At 40.4% G+C, this 25,520-nt stretch overlaps 2 protein-coding genes across 5 annotated transcripts in view; one reads left to right on the plus strand and one right to left on the minus strand.

Annotated features, from left to right (window-relative positions):
• Positions 1-25,520, minus strand: part of LOC133623474 (disks large-associated protein 2) — a 225,244-nt gene that overhangs the window by 163,438 nt on the left and 36,286 nt on the right. The gene's annotated exons all lie outside the window — the stretch shown is intronic.
• The window catches only part of LOC133623473 (uncharacterized), a 125,548-nt gene continuing 104,843 nt past the window's right edge, over positions 4,816-25,520 (plus strand). The window contains exons 1-2 of the mRNA XM_072916129.1: positions 4,816-5,042; positions 5,145-5,290. Of these exons, the coding sequence (XP_072772230.1) occupies positions 4,816-5,042; positions 5,145-5,290 (373 nt within the window). The remainder of the gene's footprint in view (positions 5,043-5,144; positions 5,291-25,520) is intronic.

The following is a 25,520-nucleotide window of genomic DNA, read 5'->3' on the forward strand; positions in this document are numbered from 1 at the left end:
TGTGTGTGTGTGTGTGTGTGTGTGTGTATATATATATAACTCTTTGTGGCACATGGGTTCGTGCATGTGCTTCACAATATAAAGGTCCTGAGTAGTCCTGAGTTCTATCCCGGGCTCGGGATCTTTCTGTGTGGAGTTTGCATGTTATCCCCGTGACTGCGTGGGTTCCCTCCGGGTACTCCGGCTTCCTCCCACCTCCAAAAACATGCACCTGGGGATAGGTTGATTGGCAACACTAAAATTGTCCCTAGTGTGTGAATGTGAGTGTGAATGTTGTCTGTCTATCTGTGTTGGCCCTGCGATGAGGTGGCGACTTGTACGGGGTGTACCCTGCCTTCCGCCCGAATGCAACTGAGATAGGCTCCAGCACCCCCCGCGACCCCAAAAAGGGACAAGCGGTAGAAAATGAATGGATGGATATAACTCTTTTGTCCCACATGGCATCAGACTGTACAACTCCTCTCTGTTATTTATTATTTACTTTTTACTTTTTAAATTATACCTCAATTCTCTACACTGCTGCTGGAATTTTTATTTTCCTGAGGGAACTCTCCTGAAGGAATCAATAAAGTACTATCTATCTCTATATATATATATATACACACACGTGTGTGTGTATATATTCATACGTATATATGTATATATAGTTACTTTGCATACTGTCAGTTCACCAGCCGATGCTGTAAACATAGGCACACAAGCTAGCGCTCCTATAAATAATGTGTCTGTGTTAGTCCTTATAGTAACAATATCACTAATACTTGGTTAATATTCAAGTCACAAAATGTAAATGGAGTATTGTTGGCGCTTTTTGGATGGTTAGTTAATGGGTTTTATAAGCGGGATAGAGGACTTCCCATTGGCTTCATTGTTAAGCAGACTTTTATTTAAGTTTATTTATGAGTTAAAATGCTTTTTTTTTAAACACATCCGTCGTCATGTTTTTTATAATGCTTGTGAATGATAGGCAAAATTCCAAAGTAAGTGCAGTTCTCTTTCAAGATGTGATGCGGAAATATGCTTTACTAGCAAATAATCACGCATCTGTTAGTGTAGGCTTCAAGCATCAGTGTAGAAATGTGTCCGTTAATATTGGTGCCAAAATAAATATTAAGTGTAAATGTGCGTCAGGCATGTGCGTTTGAAATAAATCCAAACAAATGCAGACCACAAACACTGCTGTTGTGCTGCTCGCTCATGTATGCGAGGGATATACACGTCCACGCCAATAAGTCAGTGTCATCTTTCGAGGTGACATTCAGCTCTCCCATGGCAGCATTTGCATATTTTGGCAGGCAAGCTGTAACAATCCATGCCCTTCTCTCACTGATAATTCCCTTGTCTTTGCTGGCTTTTAAGCAGATCGACCATGACTAACTGGCCACCACTGCAGCACCAGAGAGACTGACAAAGCACTTTTACCGTTTTGTATATTTAGTGCTGTGATTTATTGTCTTCTCAGTCGGCGATTTTGTGCAGTATGATCTTTAAATTTCTGAACTAACCTCCAGGGAGCTTTTAAAAGGAAGACAATGTGGAGTACCAACCGGTTAGATGGAACACAGCAGTATTCATGTTGCTTAAACAATCCACTGTCAGCGCCATTTTTACATATACCATATCTGCTCTGCAGGGAATGTTTGTCCAGCGAGTTACATATGCCCAATCGCAATTATTTTCCTGGAGGTAGGCAGTAGAGCAGAGGCCACTATTTGAGGAACTTTGGTACCTAAATAAAAATAATTAACTAAAAATATATAAATAGTGTATACAATAATTAAATCGGATTACTATTTCCACGTTAATCATTACTTTGTGTTCAGTATGAATCGCCACCCTAACGTGGTGAAGGAGTTTGAGTATACCCAAATGATCCAAGGAGCTATGTTGTCGGGGGCTACATGCCCCTGGTAGGGTTTCCCAAGGCAAACTGGTCCAAGGTGATGGGTCAGACTAAGAGCGATTCAAAAGACTCTGAGGAAAATCGAGGAACCGCACCTCGTCCGGGCGTGGGACACAGGGGAACGTCACCTCTCTGGCAGGGAAGGAGCCTGAGCTTGTGCATGAGATCGAGACATAACGTCTAGATCAGTGGTTCTTAACCTTGTTGGAGGTATCGAACCCCACCAGTTTCATATGCGCATTCACCGAACTCTTCTTTAGTGAAAAATCTAATGTTTTTTTTCAAATTCAAGACAAAGTTATGTTTTTGGTAACGCTTTAGTATGGGGAATATATTCTAAGTAACAAAGACTGACTTAATTTAGAGTTTTTTGGACATTAGGGGAACATATTCTAAGTAACAAAGACTTAATTTAGAGTTATTTGGTTAGGGTTAGGGTTAGGGCCAGGGTTAGAGGATTAGGGTTATAATAAGGCCATGCCGAATAAGGCATTAATAAGTACTTAATAATGACTAGTTAAGAGCCAATATGTTACTAATTTGCATGTTAATAAGCAACTAATTAATGGTGAATATGTTCTCCATACTAAAGTGTGACCATGTTTTTTTACTGGTGCACAAAATGAACCGTGCATGAACATCACCTTGTTCAAACAACAAAGCCAACACAGTGCATAAACTCACAACAAATTACACACCTGCAAATCAGTCTGACTTCTGCTGTTGCTGTATCCGTAATACGCCGATAGGGAGAAGTTTTTATTTACACGATGAGTCGGGTGTGTCTTGACCTCCGCCGAACCCCGGAGCCCGACTCACCGAACCCCTAGGGTTCGATCGAACCCAGGTTAAGAACCACTGGTCTAAATATGGTCAGGCTCACCTCAACGCACAGCATAGGCTCTGGAACCAAACTCCTTGAGAGTGGTTGGACTTTGCTATATGCTGGAGTTGCCACGGTGAATAGGCGGTAAGCAGGTGTGGGCTTATTATTAGCTCTCCTGTGTGCTGGAGTCATCCCCGGCGAACGAGAGGGTTCTTTTCCTGCGCATTCGGGTCGGGGGACGGGCTCTGACTGTGGTTTGCGCATATGCGCCAAATGACAGTTCGGAATACCTGGCCTTCTTGGGCACCCTGGAGGGAGTGCTACAGGGCGTTCCCCCCCAGGGAGTCCATTGTTCTACAGGGTGACTTCAACACCCACGTTGGCAGTGACAGCGAAACCTGGCGGGGCGTGATTGGGAGGAACGGCTTCCCCGATCTGAACCAGAGTGGTGTTCTGTTATTGGAATTCTGTGCTAGCCACAGTTTGTCCATAACAAACACCATGTTCAAACATAAGTGTGCCCACAAGTGCACGTGGCACCAGGACACACTAGGTTGCAGGTCGATTATCGACTTTGTAGTCGTTTCATCAGCTATGCGACCGCATGTCTTAGACACTCGGGTGAAGAGAGGAGCCGAGCTGTCAACTCATCACTACCTAGTAGTGAGTTGGATCAGGTGGCGTGCGAGGACAGACCCGGCCCAAACGGTTAGTGAAGCTAAGCTGGGAACGATTGGGAGAGGCTCCCGTCCGTGAGATCCGTCAGAGCTTTAACTGCATTCCGAGGGAGGTGACGGACATTGAGTCCGAATGGGCCGTGTTCCGTACCTTCATTGCTGCTGCTGCTGCCGATCAGAGCTGTGTTTGCGAAGTGGTTGGTGCTTGTCATAGCGGCAACCCCCGAACCTGAATCCAACTGAGCATGGCTCGCTTGTGGGACCCCCGAAGCAGCTGACAGGTACCGACAAGCCAAGCGAGCCGCGGCCTCAGAGGTGGCGAAAGCAAAAACTCAGGCATGAGAGGAGTTCGGTGAGACCATGGAGCAAGATTTTTGGTCGGCCTTAAAGAGATTCTGGCAAACTATCCGACGCCTCAGCAGGGGGAAGCATTGCCCTGTCCACACTGTGTATAGTGGGGGCGGAAACCTGCTGACCATTACTGGGGATGTAGTTGGGCGGTGGAAGGAATACTTTGAGGATCTCCTTAATCCTACAGACACATCCTCCGTAGAGGAGGCAGAGTCTGAGGTCACAAACGGGGACATGTCCATCTTGAAGCTGAAGTTGCTGAGGTAATCAAAAACCTGCCCAGTGGCAAGGCCCCAGGAGAGGACGAATACCTCAAGGCTCTGGATGTTGTGGGACTGTCGTGGCTGACACGTCTCTTCAACATAACGTGGAAGTCTGGGGTGGTACCTCTGTATTGGCAGACCGGGGTGGTGGTTCCCCTTTTCAAGAAGTCGGTTCCAAATATAGAGGGATCACACTTCTCAGGCTCCCAGGGAAAGTCTATTCTAGGTGCTGGAGAGGAGAGTCCGGCAGTTAGTTGAGCCTCGGATTCAGCAGGAACAATGTGGTTTTCGTCCTGGTCGTGGAACACAGGACCAGGTTGAAACCCTCACTAGGGCACTGGAGTGGGCATGGGAGTTTGCTCAACCAGTCCACATGTGTTTTGTGGATTTGGAAAAGACCTTCGATCGTGTCCCTCACGGTGTCCTGTGGGGGTAATCCAGGAGTACGGGGTACAGGGTCTGTTGCTACGGGCCATACGGTCCCTGTACAAGCGGAGCAGGAGTCTGGTTCGCATTGCCGGTAATAAGTCAGAAATGTTCCCAGTGGACGTTGTACTCCGCCAGGGCTGCCTTTTGTCACCAGTCCTGTTCAATATATTTATGGACAGAATTTCTAGGCGGAGTCAGGGTGTGGAGGGTTTCCAGTTTGGTGGCCAGAGGACCGCATCTCTGCTTTTTGCAGATGATGTAGTCCTGTTGGCTTCATCGGGCTGAGATCTTCAGCATTCACTGGGGCGGTTTTCAGCCAAGTGTGAAGCTGCTGGGATGAGGATCAGCACCTTCAAATCTGAGGCCATGGTTCTCAGTTGGAAAAGGGTGGACTGCACCCCTCAGGTCGGGAGTGAAGTTCTGCCTCAAGTCGAGGAGATCAAGTATCTCGGGGTCTTGTTCATGAGTGAGAGAAGAATAGACCGCGAGATTGACAGACGGGCTGGTGCAGCGTCTGCAGTGATGCAGTTACTGCACCAGTCTGTTGTGGTGAAGAAGGAGCTGAGTCAGAAGGCGAATCTGTCGATTTACAGGTCAGTCTACGTTTCTACCCTCACCTATGGTCACAAGCTTTGGGTAATGACCGAAAGGACAAGGTTGCGAATACAAGCGGCAGAAATGAGTTTCCTTTGCAGGATGTCTGGGATCAAACTCAGAGATAGAGTGAGGAGCTTGGTCATCCGGGAGAGACTCAGAGTAGAGCCGCTGCTCCTTCACGTCGATAGGAGCCAGCTGAGATGGCTCGGGCATCTACTACAGATTCCTCCTGGACGCCTTCCTGGTGAGGCCCCCTGGTATGTCCATCCGGGAGGAGACCTCGGGGAAAACCTAGGACACTTTGGAGGGACTATGTCTCACAGCTGGCCTGGGAACGCCTCGGTATCCCCCCTGTAGAACTAGAAGAGGTGGCCGGCGACAGGGAAGTCTGGGCATATCTGTTTAGACTGCTGCCCCCGTGACCTGGACTCGGATAAGCAGCGGAAAATGGAGGCCACCCTGCCCTTTCTGCAGTCACCACTGCTTACTATAAGTGTGAATGATAATATTATTATTTTGATATTTAGCAAGTGAAATATGACAATACTGTGGTTATAAAAAAAAGGCCAAAGACACATCTTTTTAATCAGTCCTTTTACTGATCATGTTTAACTCTTTTTTTTTATTATTATTTATTGTAGTTATTAATATATATATACAGAATGTGTAGAGATAAGAACTATCGATTATTTTAGTATTTGAGTAATCTATCTATTAATCAGATAAAACACACTTTATAGCCTCAGTTGAAATAAAGAAAAACATTTCTGCTTGACATGACCGTCATTCTTTTTGTTTAAATAAACATCATCAAAATTGCACTTTTATCTTGTGTTCATAAATAATAAAAAAGTTATTAATTAATTAATTGATTTTTTTTTAAATTTCCAGCTTTTCATCACAGCACTCATTCACCACTGCTCTCATGTGCTCTCCATTGCAACGGCCGTGCGGAAACTATGTCCGCATATTTAAAGTTCTGGGCTCTTCCACGCGGTTTGGAATTGATACATTTTTACTAAATAAACCAGTTCTTCTCAAATAGGGGATGGGGCTTTATCAGTATCATGCAGTATCATGCTTCAAATTCAACATCAAAAAGCTGTGCACCGCAAAATGTGCTCATTGTAGTCATTAATCCTGACTTCCCTAATTTTGTTAAGAAAAAAAAAAAAAAAATTCAGGACAATTTTTTTATTTTTCAGTTTTGTTTTGTAGGTGAAATTGTTTTATATGTTGTGCTCCTGAGGTAGTGATGCTGATCCATTTGAACGTATTACTATTTATTGAGTATATTTAACTACATTTGTTTAGTATCACGTCGGTCAAAAATGTTTCATAATTTGAATAAGGATTTTATTTTTATTTTTTCAGGCAAATTTAAACATGAAATATTTTCTGTTGCAGACGTTAATAAAGTTATTCTTTGTTGTAAATTGATCTGTATATTTTTTTATCTTGTTTTTATGTAAATGTTTTACAGAGGTGTACTTATAACAATTTTATGGACAAATGATACTATTTATAGTCATGGCGAAGAGTAGGGGGGCGCAAAATGGTTTCTTTTTCCTGAAAATAATTGAGAAGCACTGCATTAAACGAACAATCAAAGCAACAGAATATAAATCAAAGCTGTTTCTAATTGATTAATCATTGCAACCCTGATATGAAACTTCAAGAAACTTGAGTGTCGAGTTAGTTTTCCCCAGATTTCTACTGATCGGGTAAAGTAAAACTACATGTTCAAAATATTTACATGACTTTCTTTGGCTTTATTTGAAGCCTGAAGAACTGAAGAGAACAAGTGTCGGTTTGGAGTAAGGGTCATTACAGGCAGTAGGCTTGATGGTGTAATGAAAGGGTGTAATGTTCTGCGTAGCGTGTAAAAGAAACAGCGTATTTCTTCTGACATGACCGTGTCAAAAAACATAAGTGCATTCAGACTGAAAATGGTCACATACTGGAAACTCAAGAGGATTAAGCCTTCAACCATACCGCACCTCTTCAAATGGCTAAGCTGCTTCTCTGCGGCCGAATGAAGCAGAAACGACTTGAAATGCCTTTTTTAGCGACCAAAACGAAGAGAAAAAAAAACAGCGATTCGAGCATGATCTAAGCACTCGATTTAAAGAGCCATCACAGAGTCATTAAAGTGTGTTGCTCCCAAACTAAGGGACAGCTGGCTGCGAGTGTCCATGTCATCCAGTCAACTTGGCCTCCCCCCAAGGTCACAGTCGGTCTCTCAAAGAGCGCTGGCATCAGAGCAGCACATGGTGATAACAAGAGGGCTTGTCACTACACGTCCACCGCGGAACAAGAGTACTGTTTGAGATCATGTACTTGCAGTCCTAAAATATGCATTTTTTTTAAATTATCTATAATACAGGTAAACTGCATGTACCTACAATGCAGCTATTGATTATTTTAGTAATCGAGGAAGCTATCGATTAGTTTGCTAGATTAATAGAGTAATCGGATAAAACACACTTTATAGCCTCAATGTGTATTTTAGGGAAAATAGTTGAAATAAACGATTTTTCCGCTTGCCATAACCTTAATTCTTTTTTTTTTTCCATCCATCCATCCATTTTCTACCCTTTATTCCCTTCGGGGTCGCGGGGGGCGCTGGAGCCAAATTATTTTGACTCTGAAACCACATTGAGAGAAAAACTGTGTCTGGGGTCCGGTGTGTATAATATATGTATATATGTGTATATATATGTATATGTCATGCCCGCCACTGATATATATATATACAGGTACATGTGTGTGTGTGTGTGTGTGTGTGTGTGTGTGTGTGTGTGTGTGTGTGTGTGTGTGTGTGTGTGTATATATATATACAGTACTGTATATACATAGCCATCTAGCCTGGCCGCTAGGATGTTATTCAGCGGCCATGTTTCCGAGCTGTACAGAAGGACAGAGATGACAGAGGAATTGTAGACCCTCAACTTGGTGTCCCGAGATATGTGCCGGTGTCGCCACAACGGTCTCCACAGGGACTGCATGACGATGATGCAGGCTAGATGGCTTTGATTCCAGAGCCCTCAGGAGGATAGAAGGCATCACGTGGAGCCAGCATGTCACCAACAAGACCCTAAGAGAGCTAACCCAACAGCTCCCAGCCTCTCGCCTCGCAGCAATGCGGCGAGTGCGCTGGTATGGCCATGTCATCCGCCTGCCGGGGGAACACCCCACGCGCAAAATCCTGGACTTCAACCCGCAGCGAGCTGGCTGGAGACGCCCTAGAGGCGCCCCCAGGACTCGCTGGCTGGATGTATTAGCCCAGGACCTTAAGGCCTGCAATGTGACTATGGCACAAGCTCAACACCTTGCCCACAACAGACCCAGATGGAGAGACCTGGTTGCTATGGTCGGCTCTACGCGCCCTGAAGTGCAAGAGGACTAAGTAAGTAAGTAAGTATATACATAGCTGTAAAAGTCGGCTGTACTGTATGTGGGTTTGGTTCACTTGTTTCAGGAACACTGATAAAAATTTTTGCATTAATGTCTGTTTAAATGCTAAAAACTTTATGACAGACCACCTCAAAAACGGAATAGAATTTCACATTTTTTTATTGAATGAGACACCCCGAATGTACCTGAAAATAAAGAATGTGGGATTTACAATATTGACTATGAACGATAATACACTTATTATTAAGATAATGGATGTCTGTCCCCTTTTACTTTTCACACCACCTCCTTGATCGGCATCTTTTACAATCGAGTGAAACAATATCAGCCTAATAAAACAACATTACACTTACATTTGAAGACAAATATTTGAATATGTATTCGTTATTTGTGTTACGGCTACGCATAGTTGCGGTAGTTGTGACCCCAAGATGCGGAAACAGAAGACAACGTGCAGGTATAAAGAGTTTTTAATTATAGCAAAAACAGAGGGAAATCATTAGCAAAGCAAATTCAGCGCATTGACAATTTACAACGACATGGCTCCGATTGAAAGTCGAGGCTGGCATATAAAGATGCCTGATTGGCAACCCGAAACTGGTGTGCCCAGATTGTCAATCAGCGACAGATGACGGAGACAGCACTCAGGCCGCAGGAGCGGTGGAGCCAAACAGGAAGTGTTACTAAAATAAAAGCGCAAAACAGGAAACAACGGTAAACTCAGGAAACTAATGACATTACAGGTCCTGACAATTTGTATCAATCTTTCAGCTTTTCCTCATGGCCTTTTTTGCTGTATTTTTCCATTTTTTATGTTTTTAAAACAATGTAATTCCTACACTGTTATGGGTCCATTAAAAAGTTGTGTTCCGCATATGGACCCTGGGCCACGCTTTGAACATTATTTACATATTTCACCAAACGTTAAAAGAGTGTCTCCAAGTTGTGTCTTTGAGTTCTTCGCACCTATAAAAGTGATAAAGGCTGGGTTGTTTCTCAAGCTTTACTATGTGTTGGTACTTGTAGGGCAGGGCTGTTCATCTACGTAAGGAAGAGGGCCATAGTTCCAGGAGCCCAAGGGCTCAGGGGCCGGACATAGAAATGTGAATGTTTCGTCAGAAAGTGCCTTCCTAGGTTATATTTTTTTCAGACTGCGTTTATTTAATTGCAAAGTAAACACATCGGTTTTTTACACTGCACTGTTAATAAATTCATTATCTCGTTTCCAGCATGTGCAGCTCGACAGATAATTAACAGATTGAAGAAAAAGAAGCTCCAGAAGTTTTGTTGAGGATTGATGTTCCTTCTTTTAAAATTATTTTCCTTCCTCAGTTGTATTTCTTTACACGTTTGTAAGACTGAAAATATAAACATAAAATACCCATCACAACAGTATAACGTCCATGGTGTATGTTACATAATATCCATTCTGTATTTTACATGATTAAAATAGAAGGTTGCGCCTTAATACCACACAATAAACTACAGATGTTTACGCATATAGAAATGAAACAACATCAACAGCAAACATTGCACACTATGTTTGTGACTCATCACAATTAAACTTAAAGGGGAACATTATCACCAGACCTATGTAAGCGTCAATATATACTTTGATGTTGCAGAAAAAAGACCTTTTTTTTTTTAACCGATTTTCGAACTGTAAATGGATGAATTTTGGCGAATTAAATGCCTTTCTATTATTCGCTCTCGGAGCGATGACGTCACAACGTGACGTCACATCGGGAAGCAATCCGCCATTTTCTCAAACACATTACAAACACCGAGTCAAATCAGCTCTGTTATTTTCCGTTTTTTCGACTGTTTTCCGTACCTTGGAGACATCATGCCTCGTCGGTGTGTTGTCGGAGGGTGTAACAACACGAACAGGGACGGATTCAAGTTGCACCAGTGGCCCAAAGATGCGAAAGTGGCAAGAAATTGGACGTTTGTTCCGCACACTTTACCGACGAAAGCTATGCTACGACAGAGATGGCAAGAATGTGTGGATATCCTGCGACACTCAAAGCAGATGCATTTCCAACTGGACTGGACAGATCAGCTTTCAGGAAAAGATAGCGGATGAGGGTATGTCTACAGAATATATTAATTGATGAAAACTGGGCTGTCTGCACTCTCAAAGTGCATGTTGTTGCCAAATGTATTTCATATGCTGTAAACCTAGTTCATAGTTGTTAGTTTCCTTTAATGCCAAACAAACACATACCAATCGTTGGTTAGAAGGCGATCGCCGAATTCGTCCTCGCTTTCTCCCGTGTCGCTGGCTGTCGTGTCGTTTTCGTCGGTTTCGCTTGCATACGGTTCAAACCGATATGGCTCAAAAGCTTCAGTTTCTTCTTCAATTTCGTTTTCGCTACCTGCCTCCACACTACAACCATCCGTTTCAATACATGCGTAATCTGTTGAATCGCTTAAGCCGCTGAAATCCGAGTCTGAATCCGAGCTAATGTCGCTATAGCTTGCTGTTCTATCCGCCATGTTTGTTTGTATCGGCACCACTATGTGACGTCACAGGAAAATGGACGGGTGTTTATAACGATGGTTAAAATCAGGCCCTTTGAAGCTTTTTTTAGGGATATTGCGTGATGGGTAACATTTTGAAAAAAACTTTGAAAAATAAAATAAGCCACTGGGAACTGATTTTTAATGGTTTTAACCCTTCTGAAATTGTGATAATGTTCCCCTTTAAGGTGTAGCGTTATTGCCCTACACTGGTCAAATTTTGCCCTACATATATTAAACAAGCTTCAATTACTTAGTTACTTTCAGACAAAAAACAACACGACCATGAATACAAAATACATAAAGAAGTCAGCAATTTCAATATAAAAAAACTAAATATCTTTCTGCACAATATCTACTTACAATGATTTGACCAAGATTTGTGGTGATAATGTTCGGCGGGCCAAATGAAAAGCTTTGGCGGGCCGGATGTAGTTGAATAGGCCTGCTGTAGGGTAACTACATTACCCAAAAGTATTCGCGGTTAAGCGGAACCGGAGTTATAGGCACGAGTACTAGTACAGATAGGAGCAAGGAGTGTGTACGAGTATGAGTACGAGTTGTTGAAAGCTGCTTTTGCGTTACTGAAACAAGCAACAAACATAACATTCTGCACCCTTTGCACAGCGGTTGTACACGTGCTCTCTGGGCTTGTGGAGGCAGATCTCTGCTCAGACACAGAATACTTTGCCTTTCATGACCACTTGTATTTGATTACTGAACAAATGCACAGCACAGACATAATTCTCTTTCGCTCTGAATGTACGGCTCTACTCGCTAAATATAACGTTAAAGTCGCAGAATTGGCACCACGGAACCGTTATGCTGCATCTTGTCTGGCAAAGGAGGTGTGTTGTGTAGCGGATTCACGATACATCCGCCACACTTTTGTTATCATTTCTTTATGAGCGAGGGTGAACCCGGAAGCGCTAAAATCCACATTTGTGAGTCTATTTGTGACCACAAATAAATTAATAAATGGAAGAAGGAGCCTAGCTTGGAAGCTCAAGACATGAGAGACAACCCAAAAGGGACAAGCGGTAGAAAATGGATGGATGTATGTTTTAATTAATTGGGTTATAATTTAAAATGTATTAATATGGCAGCCCCGCTCCTCCTGTTGTACAACCTCAGAAAACACTTTACCACCGTAATGACCGGCATTAAAATACAGTAGCATAGTAGGCCTAAATATTAATTAAAAACAAAGCAGAGGTTTTATTTAACAATTATATTCACCATTTTTTGCCGCTGTAACATTACACACAGTTTAAACAGTAACACTGTGTTTGACCACTTAATCATTCTTGGGCCTACCACTAGCCGGAGCCCGCGTACCACTAATTTGAGAATCCCTGGCATAGCGTATTTGTAAATCCATTAGCACACAGGACATGGTTTTAGAAGGGAGAGACAAGGATAAAATGACAACTTTGGCCACTACGCTTATTAACAGTGCACTTAAAGGTTATAAAAATGTTGAAATAAAGAGCAAGCAACAACTTCCTGCCATCGGAATGGAAAAACCTGTGCTGTATTATTCCTATGGGTAGGCCATACACTACACGGACCCATAATGTAGAAGAAGATATGGGTTTACTGGGTAAATATTTGCAGTTGCTGTGAAAAGAGAATCTGTGTACCAACCAACCAGAAGCCTCAGCGGTTTTACCCACCAGTTTGTCCAAATAATTGCACACCATCAAACAATCCCACAACCGCCTCATGCAGGCTGCACTGTAAGCTTTTCAAAATAAGTGCAGAGCACAAAACAGACAGCCAGCTTTTAAACATTTCGGAAATTTCTGACAAATAGTTATGGGTACCTTTCACATTCGAAAAGGAGTGCATAGGTACTGGTACATAGGTATCGGTACTCAACAGTACCAAATTTGGATACTTTTGTATATCCATATGGTAATAAATGTACAAATAATTGTATTTATTTAACATGCCACACTGAACTGATAATAATTTATGTGTTGTGCTGTTATTATATCTTTGTTTTCTTTCACTTGTGAGTCATTTGCAGGTATGCATTCATTTCAGTTTGTCCTAGATGTGTTGCCATAATCAGGAAGCAGTCTTTGCCATTAAGTTGAATGTGCCTGCCTTGTCTTTTGTTGAGTCCTACAAAGTGTTTATACTGTAAGTATTGCACTTATTACACATCAGCTGCCTGGTTGTAACGTGCATCTCAGTTGTAGTTTTCATTACGACAAATTTGGAGGTGTTGAAATCGCGACGTAAAATCACTCATGCTAATCAGTAGCATGTCTGTGGCATATCCAATGTAAATTAGCATCGAGCTAGAGCATTTTTCAAAGTAGAGCGCTTTCTATGAGGCATGGTTGCTTTGTTGGCATGGAAAATAGCAACATGACCTAGAGGTACTGTAGTCTGTTATGAATACGGCTGTCCGCTAAGTACTTCAGCTGTTCCAGAGTTTACAACTTGGCGTCACGTCAAATGCAACAAAAGTATCGAAATATGGTGGTGTTTGATGTTTCGTGAATCAATATTCGATTGCACAGACGGAATTCGGTCGGTACCTTCAAAAGTACCATATTCGGTACTCAACACTACTCACAAATAAGGAAAGGCAAGTTTATTTGTAGAGCACAATTTGTGTACAGGGCAGTTCAAAGTGATTTACCAAAAATTACAAGAAGGCAAAAATAAAATAAAGTTATTAAAAAGAAAATCATAATTCAAATAAAAATTATTAAAAATTATTATCATAAAAATAATCAGAATTCAAATCAAAACCTTAAATTTGAATAATCATAAAACAATCCTAATATAAATTACATTCAAAGCATGTAGATAAACGACTTTCAGTTGTCATTTGCACAATTAAATAAAAGTGCCTTCAGCTTGGATTTGAACATTGCTAACGTTGAGGTCTGTTTCACATCTTCTGGAAGACTACTTCGGATTTCACCAACATACAGTAAAACTAAAACGCAGTCTCACCATGTTTGGTCCTGACTCTCTGCACCAGCAGCAGACTCCCTGAGGTTCTCAGAGACCAAGATGGTTCATATGTCTCTAACATGACCAAGATGTACTTTGGAACAAGACCATGAACAGACTTGTACACAAACAGAGCTGTTTCAGAGTCTATTCTCTGAGCAACAGGAAGCCAGTGCAGTGACCTAGGCACTGGACTAATATGGTAATATGTCCTGGTTCTCATCAGGACTCGAGCAGCAGCATTCTAGATGTACTGCAGCTGCTTTACGTTTAGAGAGCCCAGTGAGAAGGCCATTACAGTCATCTAACCTGGTGGAGACACAGGCATGGATTAGCCTATCTAAGTCTACTTTGCACTCTATTTCTTTGATTTTGGCAATGTTTTAGGTGGTGAAAAGCTGTTGATGTTGTTGACTTAATGTGGCTCTCAAGTTGAAGTCTGAGTCCATTATTACCTCTAGATTTCTAATCTGACTATCAGTATTCAGAGAGAGGGTCTCAAGGTGACTAATAATAGGTTCTCTTTGCTTCTGTGGGCCAAATACAATAATTTCAGTTTTGTCGAAGTTGAGCTGAAGAAAGTTATTTTGCATCCACACACTGATTTGTTCGACGCAGCGACAGAGTGAATCAACGGGCCACCAGTCACCGCCTGCCAGTGACTCGTAGATCTGAGTGTCATCTGCATACTTTTAATAGATCACATTGAAAGTGCGTAGTAGCTGGCCTAGTGGAACCCCACAGGTCATAGCCATGTGGTCGAGACAGTTACAACTTTCAACAAAGTGCGTCCTGTGATCGAGATAGGACTTGAACCAGTTAAGAGCAGAACCAGATATTCCCACCTAGTTTTCTAACCTCTGTATTAAGATAGTATGGTCAACTGCGCCAAAGACAGAACCAAGACAGAGACTTTTCCTGTGTCGTTTGTCACCTTGATCAGAGCTGTTTCACTGCTGTGGTGGGGCCTTAGACCTAATTGGAAAGTATCAAACACATTGTTCTGCAGGACAACGTCACTAAGCTGTGGGTATACAACTTTTTCTAGGACCCAAAAATGGCAGGTTTGATATGGGTCGAAATAACCCATTATGTTTTTAAAGCTGCTGGAAGGTTTAATTAGGCTATAATGGAGATAAAGATATCTAAACACTGTTACCAAAATCAATCTTAGTCAGTATTTTTGCTTCGCACTGTGAAATACAATCGATATCTAAAGCGTTAGTGACCCAGCGAGTCATGGAGCACAGCTTCACAGCTCATTCAGCAGTTCATCGCTTGATGCAAACCTTCCTGGTTGTCGTGGTGACAGAAACAACACAACCGGGCTGGAGTGGGTTCTCAGCCTTCTCCCTGTATCCAAGCAACAGAAAACCACTATGATTATCATTACATCATCAGAGTGGGCTTCCTTTTTTTTTTTTTAATTAATCTCCAACGTTTAAAGTAATTCTGATGAACTTTGATTGGATGTGGAGAACGAAAGGTGAAGTGATGGAGCAGAAGGTTGTGGAATGCCGAAGGCTTTGGTGTCGAAGCATGTGTAATCAGTGGTGATCTACTGGCGGAAATAGAACAGGGAAATAAATCTTTTGCTTTCTCAGTACTTGAACATGGATTCATTGTGAATTAATTGGCGGCTTGAGAGCAACACTGTCATAATATCACCTTGCAGGGTCGCTACTGTGAGTAAACTGTTGCTTATTCACACCTTCAGAAGACATCAACATCAGTAGCATTTATTATCCTGCATTTGTGGATGCCATTTTTGTCCACCTGCTGAATATAATGGTAACATTTACTTGACTGTCGAGATATAGCCAAGTATCCATGGTATTTATCAATGATAATATTTACTAGGGATGTTCAGATCATTGTTTTATGCTACCAATTCCAATACCGATCATTCATGAGTAAGATTGGCCGATACCTAAAGGGATGTAATAACTGTACATTTTTTCAATATATTTATGGTGAGTGCTATTGACAGTTAAACATTATCAACACAATATTTGAACTAGTTCATTATTCTCTTTTTTTACATACAACTGTTTGATCAAAACAAAGTCAATAGTACACAATAACTAAACTAAAGCAACATCTCTGCGCTGCTGACCCGTCTCCGCTCGGGATGGTTTCCTGCTGACCCCACTATGGACTGGACTCTTACTATTATGTTGGATCCACTATGGACTGTACTCTCACAATATTATGTCAGACCCACTCGACATCCATTGCATTCGGTCTCCCCTAGAGGGGGGGGGTTACTCACATATGCGGTCCTCTCCAAGGTTTCTCATAGTCATTCACGTCGACGTCCCACTGGGGTGAGTTTTTCCTTGCCCTTATGTGGGCTCTGTACCGAGGATGTCGTTGTGGCTTGTGCAGCCCTTTGAGACACTTGTGATTTAGGGCTATATAAGTAAACATTGATTGATTGATTGATTGAACTACTATCTATTACCCTCAACATACTCCTGTGTAAACATTAACAAAAACAATAATTTTGAGAAGAAAAAAATAGATCCAATCACTGTAATATCAATAATATAGTGATACTACCCTTGGTATCGACACCACCCATGGATCGATCCACCGTCCTCTTACGTGTCGTGTAGTGACTGTGGCAATGCTGACACACCAACAGTTGTTATGTCATGTATGTATATATATATATATATATATATATATATATATATATATATATATATATATATATATATATATATATATATATATATATATATGTCATATTATCCTACCTCTAGACTCGTATTAATATAATTATTAAATTCCTGCTAATTACTGCTTACATTTTGCTGTAACACATTTAGATGTCTTACAGTGTATAAAGCACTTATTTCCAGCTAAACAATTAGCTTTGCTATTAGCATGCCTCCTCCTGGCTTGCTCTTGGTGTGTAACATGTTAAGTCCTGTCCTCCAGTGATGATGCATACTTGATAATGATACTTAAGATACTAAGAAATGCAGGTTATTTTCCCAATGGAGGTGACTATTTTAACTTAGAGGTGTGGCTCCACACTGTGTATGGAGACACATAATTAGCTGCTAGCCGCTTATCAGCCCACGGACTAAAAAGGAATACAGTGTAAGCTAGAGGGGATCTGCGTTTGTGATCAGCATTAAAAAGCATTAATCGGCAATGGCTATAACGTACCTTTTTGCAAAAATCGGTCGATCCATCAGCACATCACTAATATTATTGATAAACCGCTGCAAAACTCATAACAATGACCAGATCTCATTTGAAGAAACATATAAGATTGTAAAATGCTATTTATTTAACACAGTTCCAATTCAAAGTCTAAATATGCCAAGAATGTTCAATGTTCGGTCCATTTTGGCAGTAACAGCTATCCCAAAATTCTTTTGAACAAGTCAGTTCATTCATTTTCTACCGATTAGGGGTTCACAGCTGAGCTGGAACTTATCCCAGCTGATTTTGGAAAAACTTTGTACCCTGCAGCTTATAAAACAATGATTTTACTTCGCTAACAACCATCATTTTTTGTGTTCAACAAATAGATTTCATTAAACACAAGCAGAGACACTGAAAAAGTGTGTTATTGTTTGTGCTATGGCGCCATCTATTGAAAGAGGTGCTGCGGGGTGAATATTGACGGTATTTCCTTCTGTTTAGTGCTTTAAACTGGAAGTACATAGTCTTTCTACTCGTAAGGTTTCTTCATTCATCACTCCAAGCAACGTTCATAAGTCTTACAATATAACTAAAACTATTCGTACTTAAACCTTTCAATGTGTGGTGTCTGTAGGAGTGTTTTTATGCATATTTGTACGTGCTATCATAATGTAAATTCAAGTTAGTGTCTGTTCTATTAGCTAACACGTTTACGAGTGTCTGTGTTAGTATTATTACCTTACAATGGCATTATTTTTGTATTGTTTCAGTTTCACAAATTCCTCTGTAAATTAATCAGTTATTGAGTCTGTTTAGCTGATTGGAGAGCTAGCTCCAACATGACGATGACTTCTGTTTTTTTTTTTGCTCAGCCGTTTTATTGCCTTGTTACAGAAACCATTTGGAAACAATTAAAGTATGTAAATAAACATTTACAGAACCTTTCTGTGTAAATTACTAATTTCACAATGTATATATCTGCGGCTTATGGTCCGGTGCGGCTAATATACCGGTATGTAAAAATGTTTTTTTCTTCTAAAATTTAGTGGGTGCGGCTAATATACGTTAACACTGTTACACTGATATTAAGAAATGGATATTATTATTAGATGAAGACCTTATAATTTTTTCGAGCACCACTAGGGATGACTATCGTTTACATTTTGACCAATTGTTGAAACGCTTTTGAAACAGTGTCCAATCCGGTACTTAAAAAATGGGGGAAAAAATATTTTTACAGAATTTTGTAACAAAAAAGTTGAAAATGAATTGATAACCAAGTAATACGGTCAATAATATTACATGCAATCTATAATTATCGCAACAAAACCAGCAGCAATACATAACATGTGCAAATAACAGACCTGCTTGTGATGTAATGTTGACGATCTGAATTCCGGGGTTCGTTAATGCTTCTCTGCTCTCTGTGACTGTGATTGGTTCACAATGAGGAAGTGTTGCTGATATGAAGAGGGCTACGGGGAAATGTGTTGTTATTGTTGGAACTGAAGACTGCTGTTGGCGTGCTAAGGTCAACAGCCACATTCATAAATGTAAATACTTGAGATGTCCGATAATATCGCCCTGCCGATATTATTTAAAGCATTTTAAATGCTTTAAGATGTAATATCGGAAATTATCGGTATCGTTTTTTGTTGTTGTTTTGTTTTGTTTTTTTATTAAATCAACATAAAAAACACAAGATACACTTACAATTAGTGCACCAACCCAAAAAACCTCCCTCCCCCATTTACACTCATTCACACAAAAGGGTTGTTTCTTTCTGTTATTAATATTCTGGTTCCTACATTATATATCAATATATATCAATACAGTCTAGGGATGTCCCGATCCGATATTTGGATCGGATCGGCCGCCGATATTTGCAAAAAAAAATGCGTATCGGCAAGGCATGGGAAAATGCCGATTCAGATCCAGTTTTAAAAAAACTCCGGTCCGTGTTTTCCAACGCACCGATTTAAATAATACATTCCACTTTTCTGCTGCTCCCTGATTTCCATTCCGCATTTTCCAGCACACCTTCAACACACATGGATTCTCACGCAGTTGCTTTTAGATGCTGGCATTACACGACAGGCTCTTCTCACTATTTCCTGTCTCTCCTTCTCACAGACAGCAAGCGCACCTTCTTACACACGTCACATGTCACGACACACGTCACGTCATACGTCACATACATATACGCCCTCTCCCAGCAGAGAGGTAGCAGCATGGCTAACGTTAGCTGTGGTGCTAGCGCAGCCGTGCGCGCCTGTGCGATTGCTATGGCGTCACATTAGTGCCAAAAATCCGAGCGCATAAAAACTGTTATCGCGCGCTGATTCTCCACTTCGTGCGCGCGTGGTGCCTTTTTGCGCGCGCGCCGTCTCGGTCTGTGCGCTGTCATGTTTCGTTTTGGCACTTTGGGGGCGGGTATGCTTAGACGGCCCCTTCTTTCTGATTGGTCAGGGGAAAAACGCTCAGAGCCAATCAGAAGTATAGCAGGGCGGGTCATCGTCAATATGTATCAAGATTTACGGAGGAAGAAGTGGATAAAAAAATGTTGCGCGCTGATGAAGGTTATTTCATACCACATAAACACAATACAGGGTTATACAAAATGTGACCCAAATAAATAATAAGACAACAAACACCATAATCAAATTTTTCAGCCAGAACTGGTCCACCAGCAATAACATCCAACCATAACATTATTTTATAATTTCACTTCTTCTTGAACATTTGTTTTCTAATTTATGGAATTTCTTTTGATTCAGCCATAAAAGTAATGAAATAATATTTGAATTTTGTTTTTAAAATGTTAAAAATAGCCTTTTAATAATGTATTCTGAAACAGTTTAAAATAATCAGAGAACTGACTAACACTGACCCTACACAACTATGTTGCACAATTAAGACTTTTTTTTTTTAAGCGAAAGAGGTAATTTCAACAGGTACAGCATCCTATGTCATATCTACATGTAATAAGATTTGTAACAAGGCAAACCGTTTGTAAATTGGTCGAAAATCGAGCAAGTTATGGTAATGTAATTAGTACATGTACCATTGACATCAATGTAATGATTGAGGCTAGCTGTCCTAGGTAAGATGGCTACAACGTTGCTACGCTGGAGAATGATTGGTCATATGAAAAATGCTCAGAGCCAATCAGAAAGGAGGGGCCGTCTAAGCATACCCGCCCCCAAAGTGCCAAAAAGAAACATGACAGCGCGAGGAGAGATGCCAGGAGTACAAAGAGAGCGCACAGACCGAGACGGCGCGCGCGCAGAAAGGCACCGCGCAAAAGGGTGTCGCGCGCGCACGAAGTGGAGAATCAGCGCACGATAACAGTTTTTATGCGCTTGGATTTTTGGCATTAATGTAACGCCATAAATTGCGCACTGCTCAAACGTCCTCTGCGCACGGCTAATCTATGCCACGCACAAAATCAAATAAAAAAATAAGCGCATAACAATTTTCGACACACGGACACGACAGAGAAAACAGTTTTCGTCATCATTGTTCAAATATTGTAACGTCTGTCAAGACGCTTATCTCCATTCGGTGCCACACGTCCACACCATCAAAATGCCGAGGCAAACATTTCCACATCAACACCGTATGAAAAAATTAGTGATTTTTTTAGTTGTGATTTCCTTCTCTGCATGAAAGTTTAAAAGTAGAATATATTAATGCAGTATGAAGAACAATGTTTTAATGTAGACACATAGAATCATCATACTGCTGTGATTATATGCATCAAGTGTTCATTCAAGGCTAAGGCAAAATATGGAGATATATATCATGTATCGCAATATGGCCTTAAAATATCACAATATTAAAAAAAGGCCATATCACCCAGCCCTAGTTCAATGATGCCATTTTTGTTTGTCATGTATAATTTTGTCTATTTTGTGTTTATCCTTGAATAAACATGTCAGTTTCTTGTTACCAACCATTGTGTATTATTCAAACTCCCCTAATTCAGCTGGCTAATTGTTATCAAGAGTACTAAAACCCTTTTCAACATGATTCTGACAACTAAGTAGGCTAAATAACTTTAAACTTTAATACATGCTCGGATAGGCCAGTATCGGTCAGTATCGGTATCGGTCAGTATCGGTATCGGATCGGAAGTGCAAAAACAATATCGGTATCGGATCGGAAGTGCAAAAACCTGGATCGGGACATCCCTAATACAGTCTGCAAGGGATACAGTCCGTAAGCACACATGATTGTGCGTGCTGCTGGTCCACTAATAGTACTAACCTTTACCTATTTAATTTTACTCATTTTCATTAATTACTAGTTTCTATTTAACTGTTTTTATATTGTTTTACTTTCTTTTTTATTCAAGAACATGTTTTTAATTTATTTATCTTATTTTATATTATACATTTTTTTTTAAAAGACCTTATCTTCACCAAAACTGGTTGTCCAAATTAGGCATAATAATGTGTTAATTCCACGACTGTATATGTCGGTATCGGTTGATATCGGTATCGGTAATTTAGAGTTGGACAATATCGGAATATCGGATATCGACAAAAAAGCCATTATCGGACATCCCTAGTAAATACTATAAATAACTTTAAGGATACTGTAGTATTTGATCTTCTCAATCGCCATATTTTTCTGCGATTTTATCTCTTATTCACAAATAAGCATTCTTTTAACAAGATTTTTAACAATCAAAAGAAAGCACCGGAAAGAACACAGTACATGCTTTGATGGTAGGAACAGATCATATTTGAAAATATGTTGACAGTCACGGGATTCTTGTTTCTCTCTTTCTGTCATGTGCTATTCTTGTCATGGTGCCAACTTAAATTTAAAAAAAAACACAACGACAACATACCTGCCCAACCAAGCCTTGGTTTAGCACATTAGCATTAGCGCTATGAATTCCCCATGTAGACATGTACCACCTGGCATGCGCTGCTGCCCTGTGTGAGTCACAGCACTTTGGCCATTACCACTGAGAGTGGTAGCATGGCACTAGAAAGGAGTCAAACCCTCAATCTGTATACCTTTATAACACAAGAACTATACAAATAACAAGAAATATAAATCTACTATTCATTTAAATCATTGAGTCTTTGCCCAGAGGCTTGTCTGAATTTGCAAACAATAACAGAAACAACAACAACAAAAAACAGATTGTCTGAAAATAAAATATGGATCTAATCACTAGTATTGTTCATATTGGTATAGACACTACCAATATATGGATCTATCCACCCCCGCATGTGCTCTGATGCTTGTATTAGTTGTTATATTATTCTATCTTTAGACTCTTTTTAATCTACTTGTTAATTTCCTGTTAATAACTGCTCACTTTCTGCTGTTACTTGCTTCCATCTACGTGTCTGAGCATTTTAAGAGAGGATAAAATAATCCCCATTATCCACAATTCTTATGCGATACAAGAACACACGTCTGTCTTTTCCATGCGTTCCAAATAGTGGAAAAACTGCTAATAAGAGGCAGCTAACAAGGCAAGTAAAAGGGATATTATCTATTCAGCCTATAAAGCCTTTAAAAAAAACAACAACACCGTTTTATACACATGTTGTAAGTATGTAATGTACTGTAGTAACAGACACATTAATGAGACCATGTAATATTTACAGTATTTTGCTCATTTTAAACATTACTGTAACTTCTTTCCTGGGGGCATTGATTTTACAGAGCGCACAGCAATGATGACATAAAACAGTGACTTACTACTGTATGTCCGCTCTCACTGGGATGCAGATGGATAGGATGGTTGTATATTTCAGCACTTGTGCTATCATGTTTTGAAGAGGTTCATTTAGCCTACTGATGTGTATTTATAAATGGTTGATTTACTTGTGCTATCCTTGAGCTGCTAAATTGACAATAATCCTCACCCCTCAGAATGCTTCCTAGCGGTGTTGTGGGGTCTTATGCTGCGTTCTATTTTTCGAAAGTATAAAGTATGGTGAAGTTTGAATTTTTAAAATTGGTCCAACTTCTCGTCTTGGTTGATTGATTGATTGATTGAAACTTTTATTAGTAGGTTGCACAGTACAGTACATATTCCGTACAATTGACCCCTAAATGGTAACACCCGAATACGTTTTTCAACTTGTTTAAGTCGGGGTCCACGTTAATCAATTCATGGTGCCACAACCTTCTACTGTACAGGTGAGATGCATGATTTATAACCAAATATTAACTTTTAAAAACTCAAAGGCGATTCAGAAGGAGCGCTAGCTTCTTCTTTATTTTATTGTGGGTCGCAACTAACGTCAAGCTAGGTAGTCGGTGGCTACTCGCTAGTGGTCGGAGCAAGGCAATGTGTCACAACACCAGAAAAGTAGTTCCTCTGCGTTAGCTCTTCCAATAACAATGCCGCTATAGTTTGGTTAATATGCAGGTCAAGGCATGCAGATGGAGCGTTGATGGCGGTTTTTGGAAGTATTCTTAGAGCGTCTGAAGACAAAATAGATTAGTTCCAAGTACCTGCCTTGTCAGCTGTCTTGTACAAACGGATGGGTACTGAATCAGGTACATTTTTTGACCGAAGTCCCCCGCCGGTCCGACCCGGCACCAATTCACGAAATATCCAACAATGCCATGTTTCGTTACCTGGGTTGCGCGTGATGTCATGCCGGTGTACTGCACCTCGACACTTGGCAATCACTCCAGCAGCACTGAGAGCGAATTCAGCCAAACTGCCTCTTTGCAATTTTCAATGCCAACAAAGCAATTGACTCAAAAAAAGGCTCCACTTCTCCAAAAATGCGCTAGTTTGATGCTAAAATACATTGGCTTTGCTAGTAACATGCTACTGATCAGCATTAGCAATTTTACATTGCGATTTCAACACCTCCAAATTTGTCAATGATAACTACAACTAAGACTCCCTTTGCACTGCAGGCCAAAGTGGACCAAATCTGATTCCATAACTGAACAAGGAAGTTGCTACTACTACAATCTACAAAATAAAAGCCACCACATTTTACTTTTTTTTTTTAATGTGACAGTAAATGTAAGAAATATAATGTATAAATGGATGAATAGATAGTGTTATTGTTGTTATTGTTTTGGGAGGGTTCTAATCTTTTAATGGCTGTTAAGTGGAGGCGACACGGACGGATCTATGTTATTTTTCAACTTACTTTGTAGAAAACTTACGCAATGGATGTAACATGTAAGCAAAAATGCCACAGTGTACACATCATTTGGAGTCCTTCAACAATCGCTTGTCCCCATCAAAGTGTTTATGTATACATATATATGTATATATAAAAAAATATATATATATAATATATATATATATAAGTATAAATATATGAAACATATATATATATATATATATATATATGTATAAATATGTGTGTGTATATATATATATATATATATATATGTATGTATGTATGTATGTACCGTATTTTTCGGACTATAAGTCGCAGTTTTTTTCATAGTTTGGCCGAGCTCCAGTGCGATTTATATATGTTTTTTTCCTTCTTTATTACGCATTTTCGACAGATGCGACTTATACTCCGGTGCGACTTATACTCTGAAAAATACGGTATGTATGTGTGTATATATTCATATAAATGTATATGTGTGTGTTATATCTTATATCTTCATATAGCACATATAGCACTATTGGCTAGTGATGCACCGAAAATTCGGCCGCCGACAAGACTGATCACTGAAACAGTGCTGCCAAAACCAAATTTTGCGATGGTGTATCCAACGTATCCACTTGTGATGACGTAGCTCGACCAAAGATGACGTAAAAGTCGCAAACAGGTCACAATGCCGTTTGGACTGCAGTCACATTTGAAAAGATCCGATTCCAAACGTATACGAACTACCTCCTGGTGCAAAAATGTGAAATTTGAAGCTCTTGAGGGGGTTTAGACTGGCAAAAAAGATCCCTTCTGTGTCACTTAAGAGGGAAAAAAAACAGATTTGGTGTTCGTTGTGAACAGAACCTTTGATGCGCGGTACAATCATACAGCTGGTGTGAAACAAGCACAATACTTACAGTATTAGCACTTTTTAGGGCGCAACAAAGGAATGCACAGCAAAGACTGAACTGACGAGCCACCACACCATAAACTACTGCCATCTAACGTCTTGTACTTAAAACTGTAAATGAGACTCAGCGATGGCACAATAAAACAAATAACAGTTATCATAATCAGCTCATTTCAAAATGTTGTGATGTAAAATTTGATTTTATTATAAATAACAATTTTTATTAACGCACAAAAGTACCAAAAATTGGTACTGTTGAATACCAGTATCAGGAATTGGTACCGTATCACTTCAAATGGCCCTGCGATGAGGTGGCGACTTGTCCAGGGTGTACACCGCCTTCCGCCCGATTGTAGCTGAGATAGGCTCCAGCGCCC

This window comes from Nerophis lumbriciformis, linkage group LG26, assembly GCF_033978685.3.
Source record: "Nerophis lumbriciformis linkage group LG26, RoL_Nlum_v2.1, whole genome shotgun sequence".
Lineage (NCBI taxonomy): Eukaryota > Metazoa > Chordata > Actinopteri > Syngnathiformes > Syngnathidae > Nerophis > Nerophis lumbriciformis.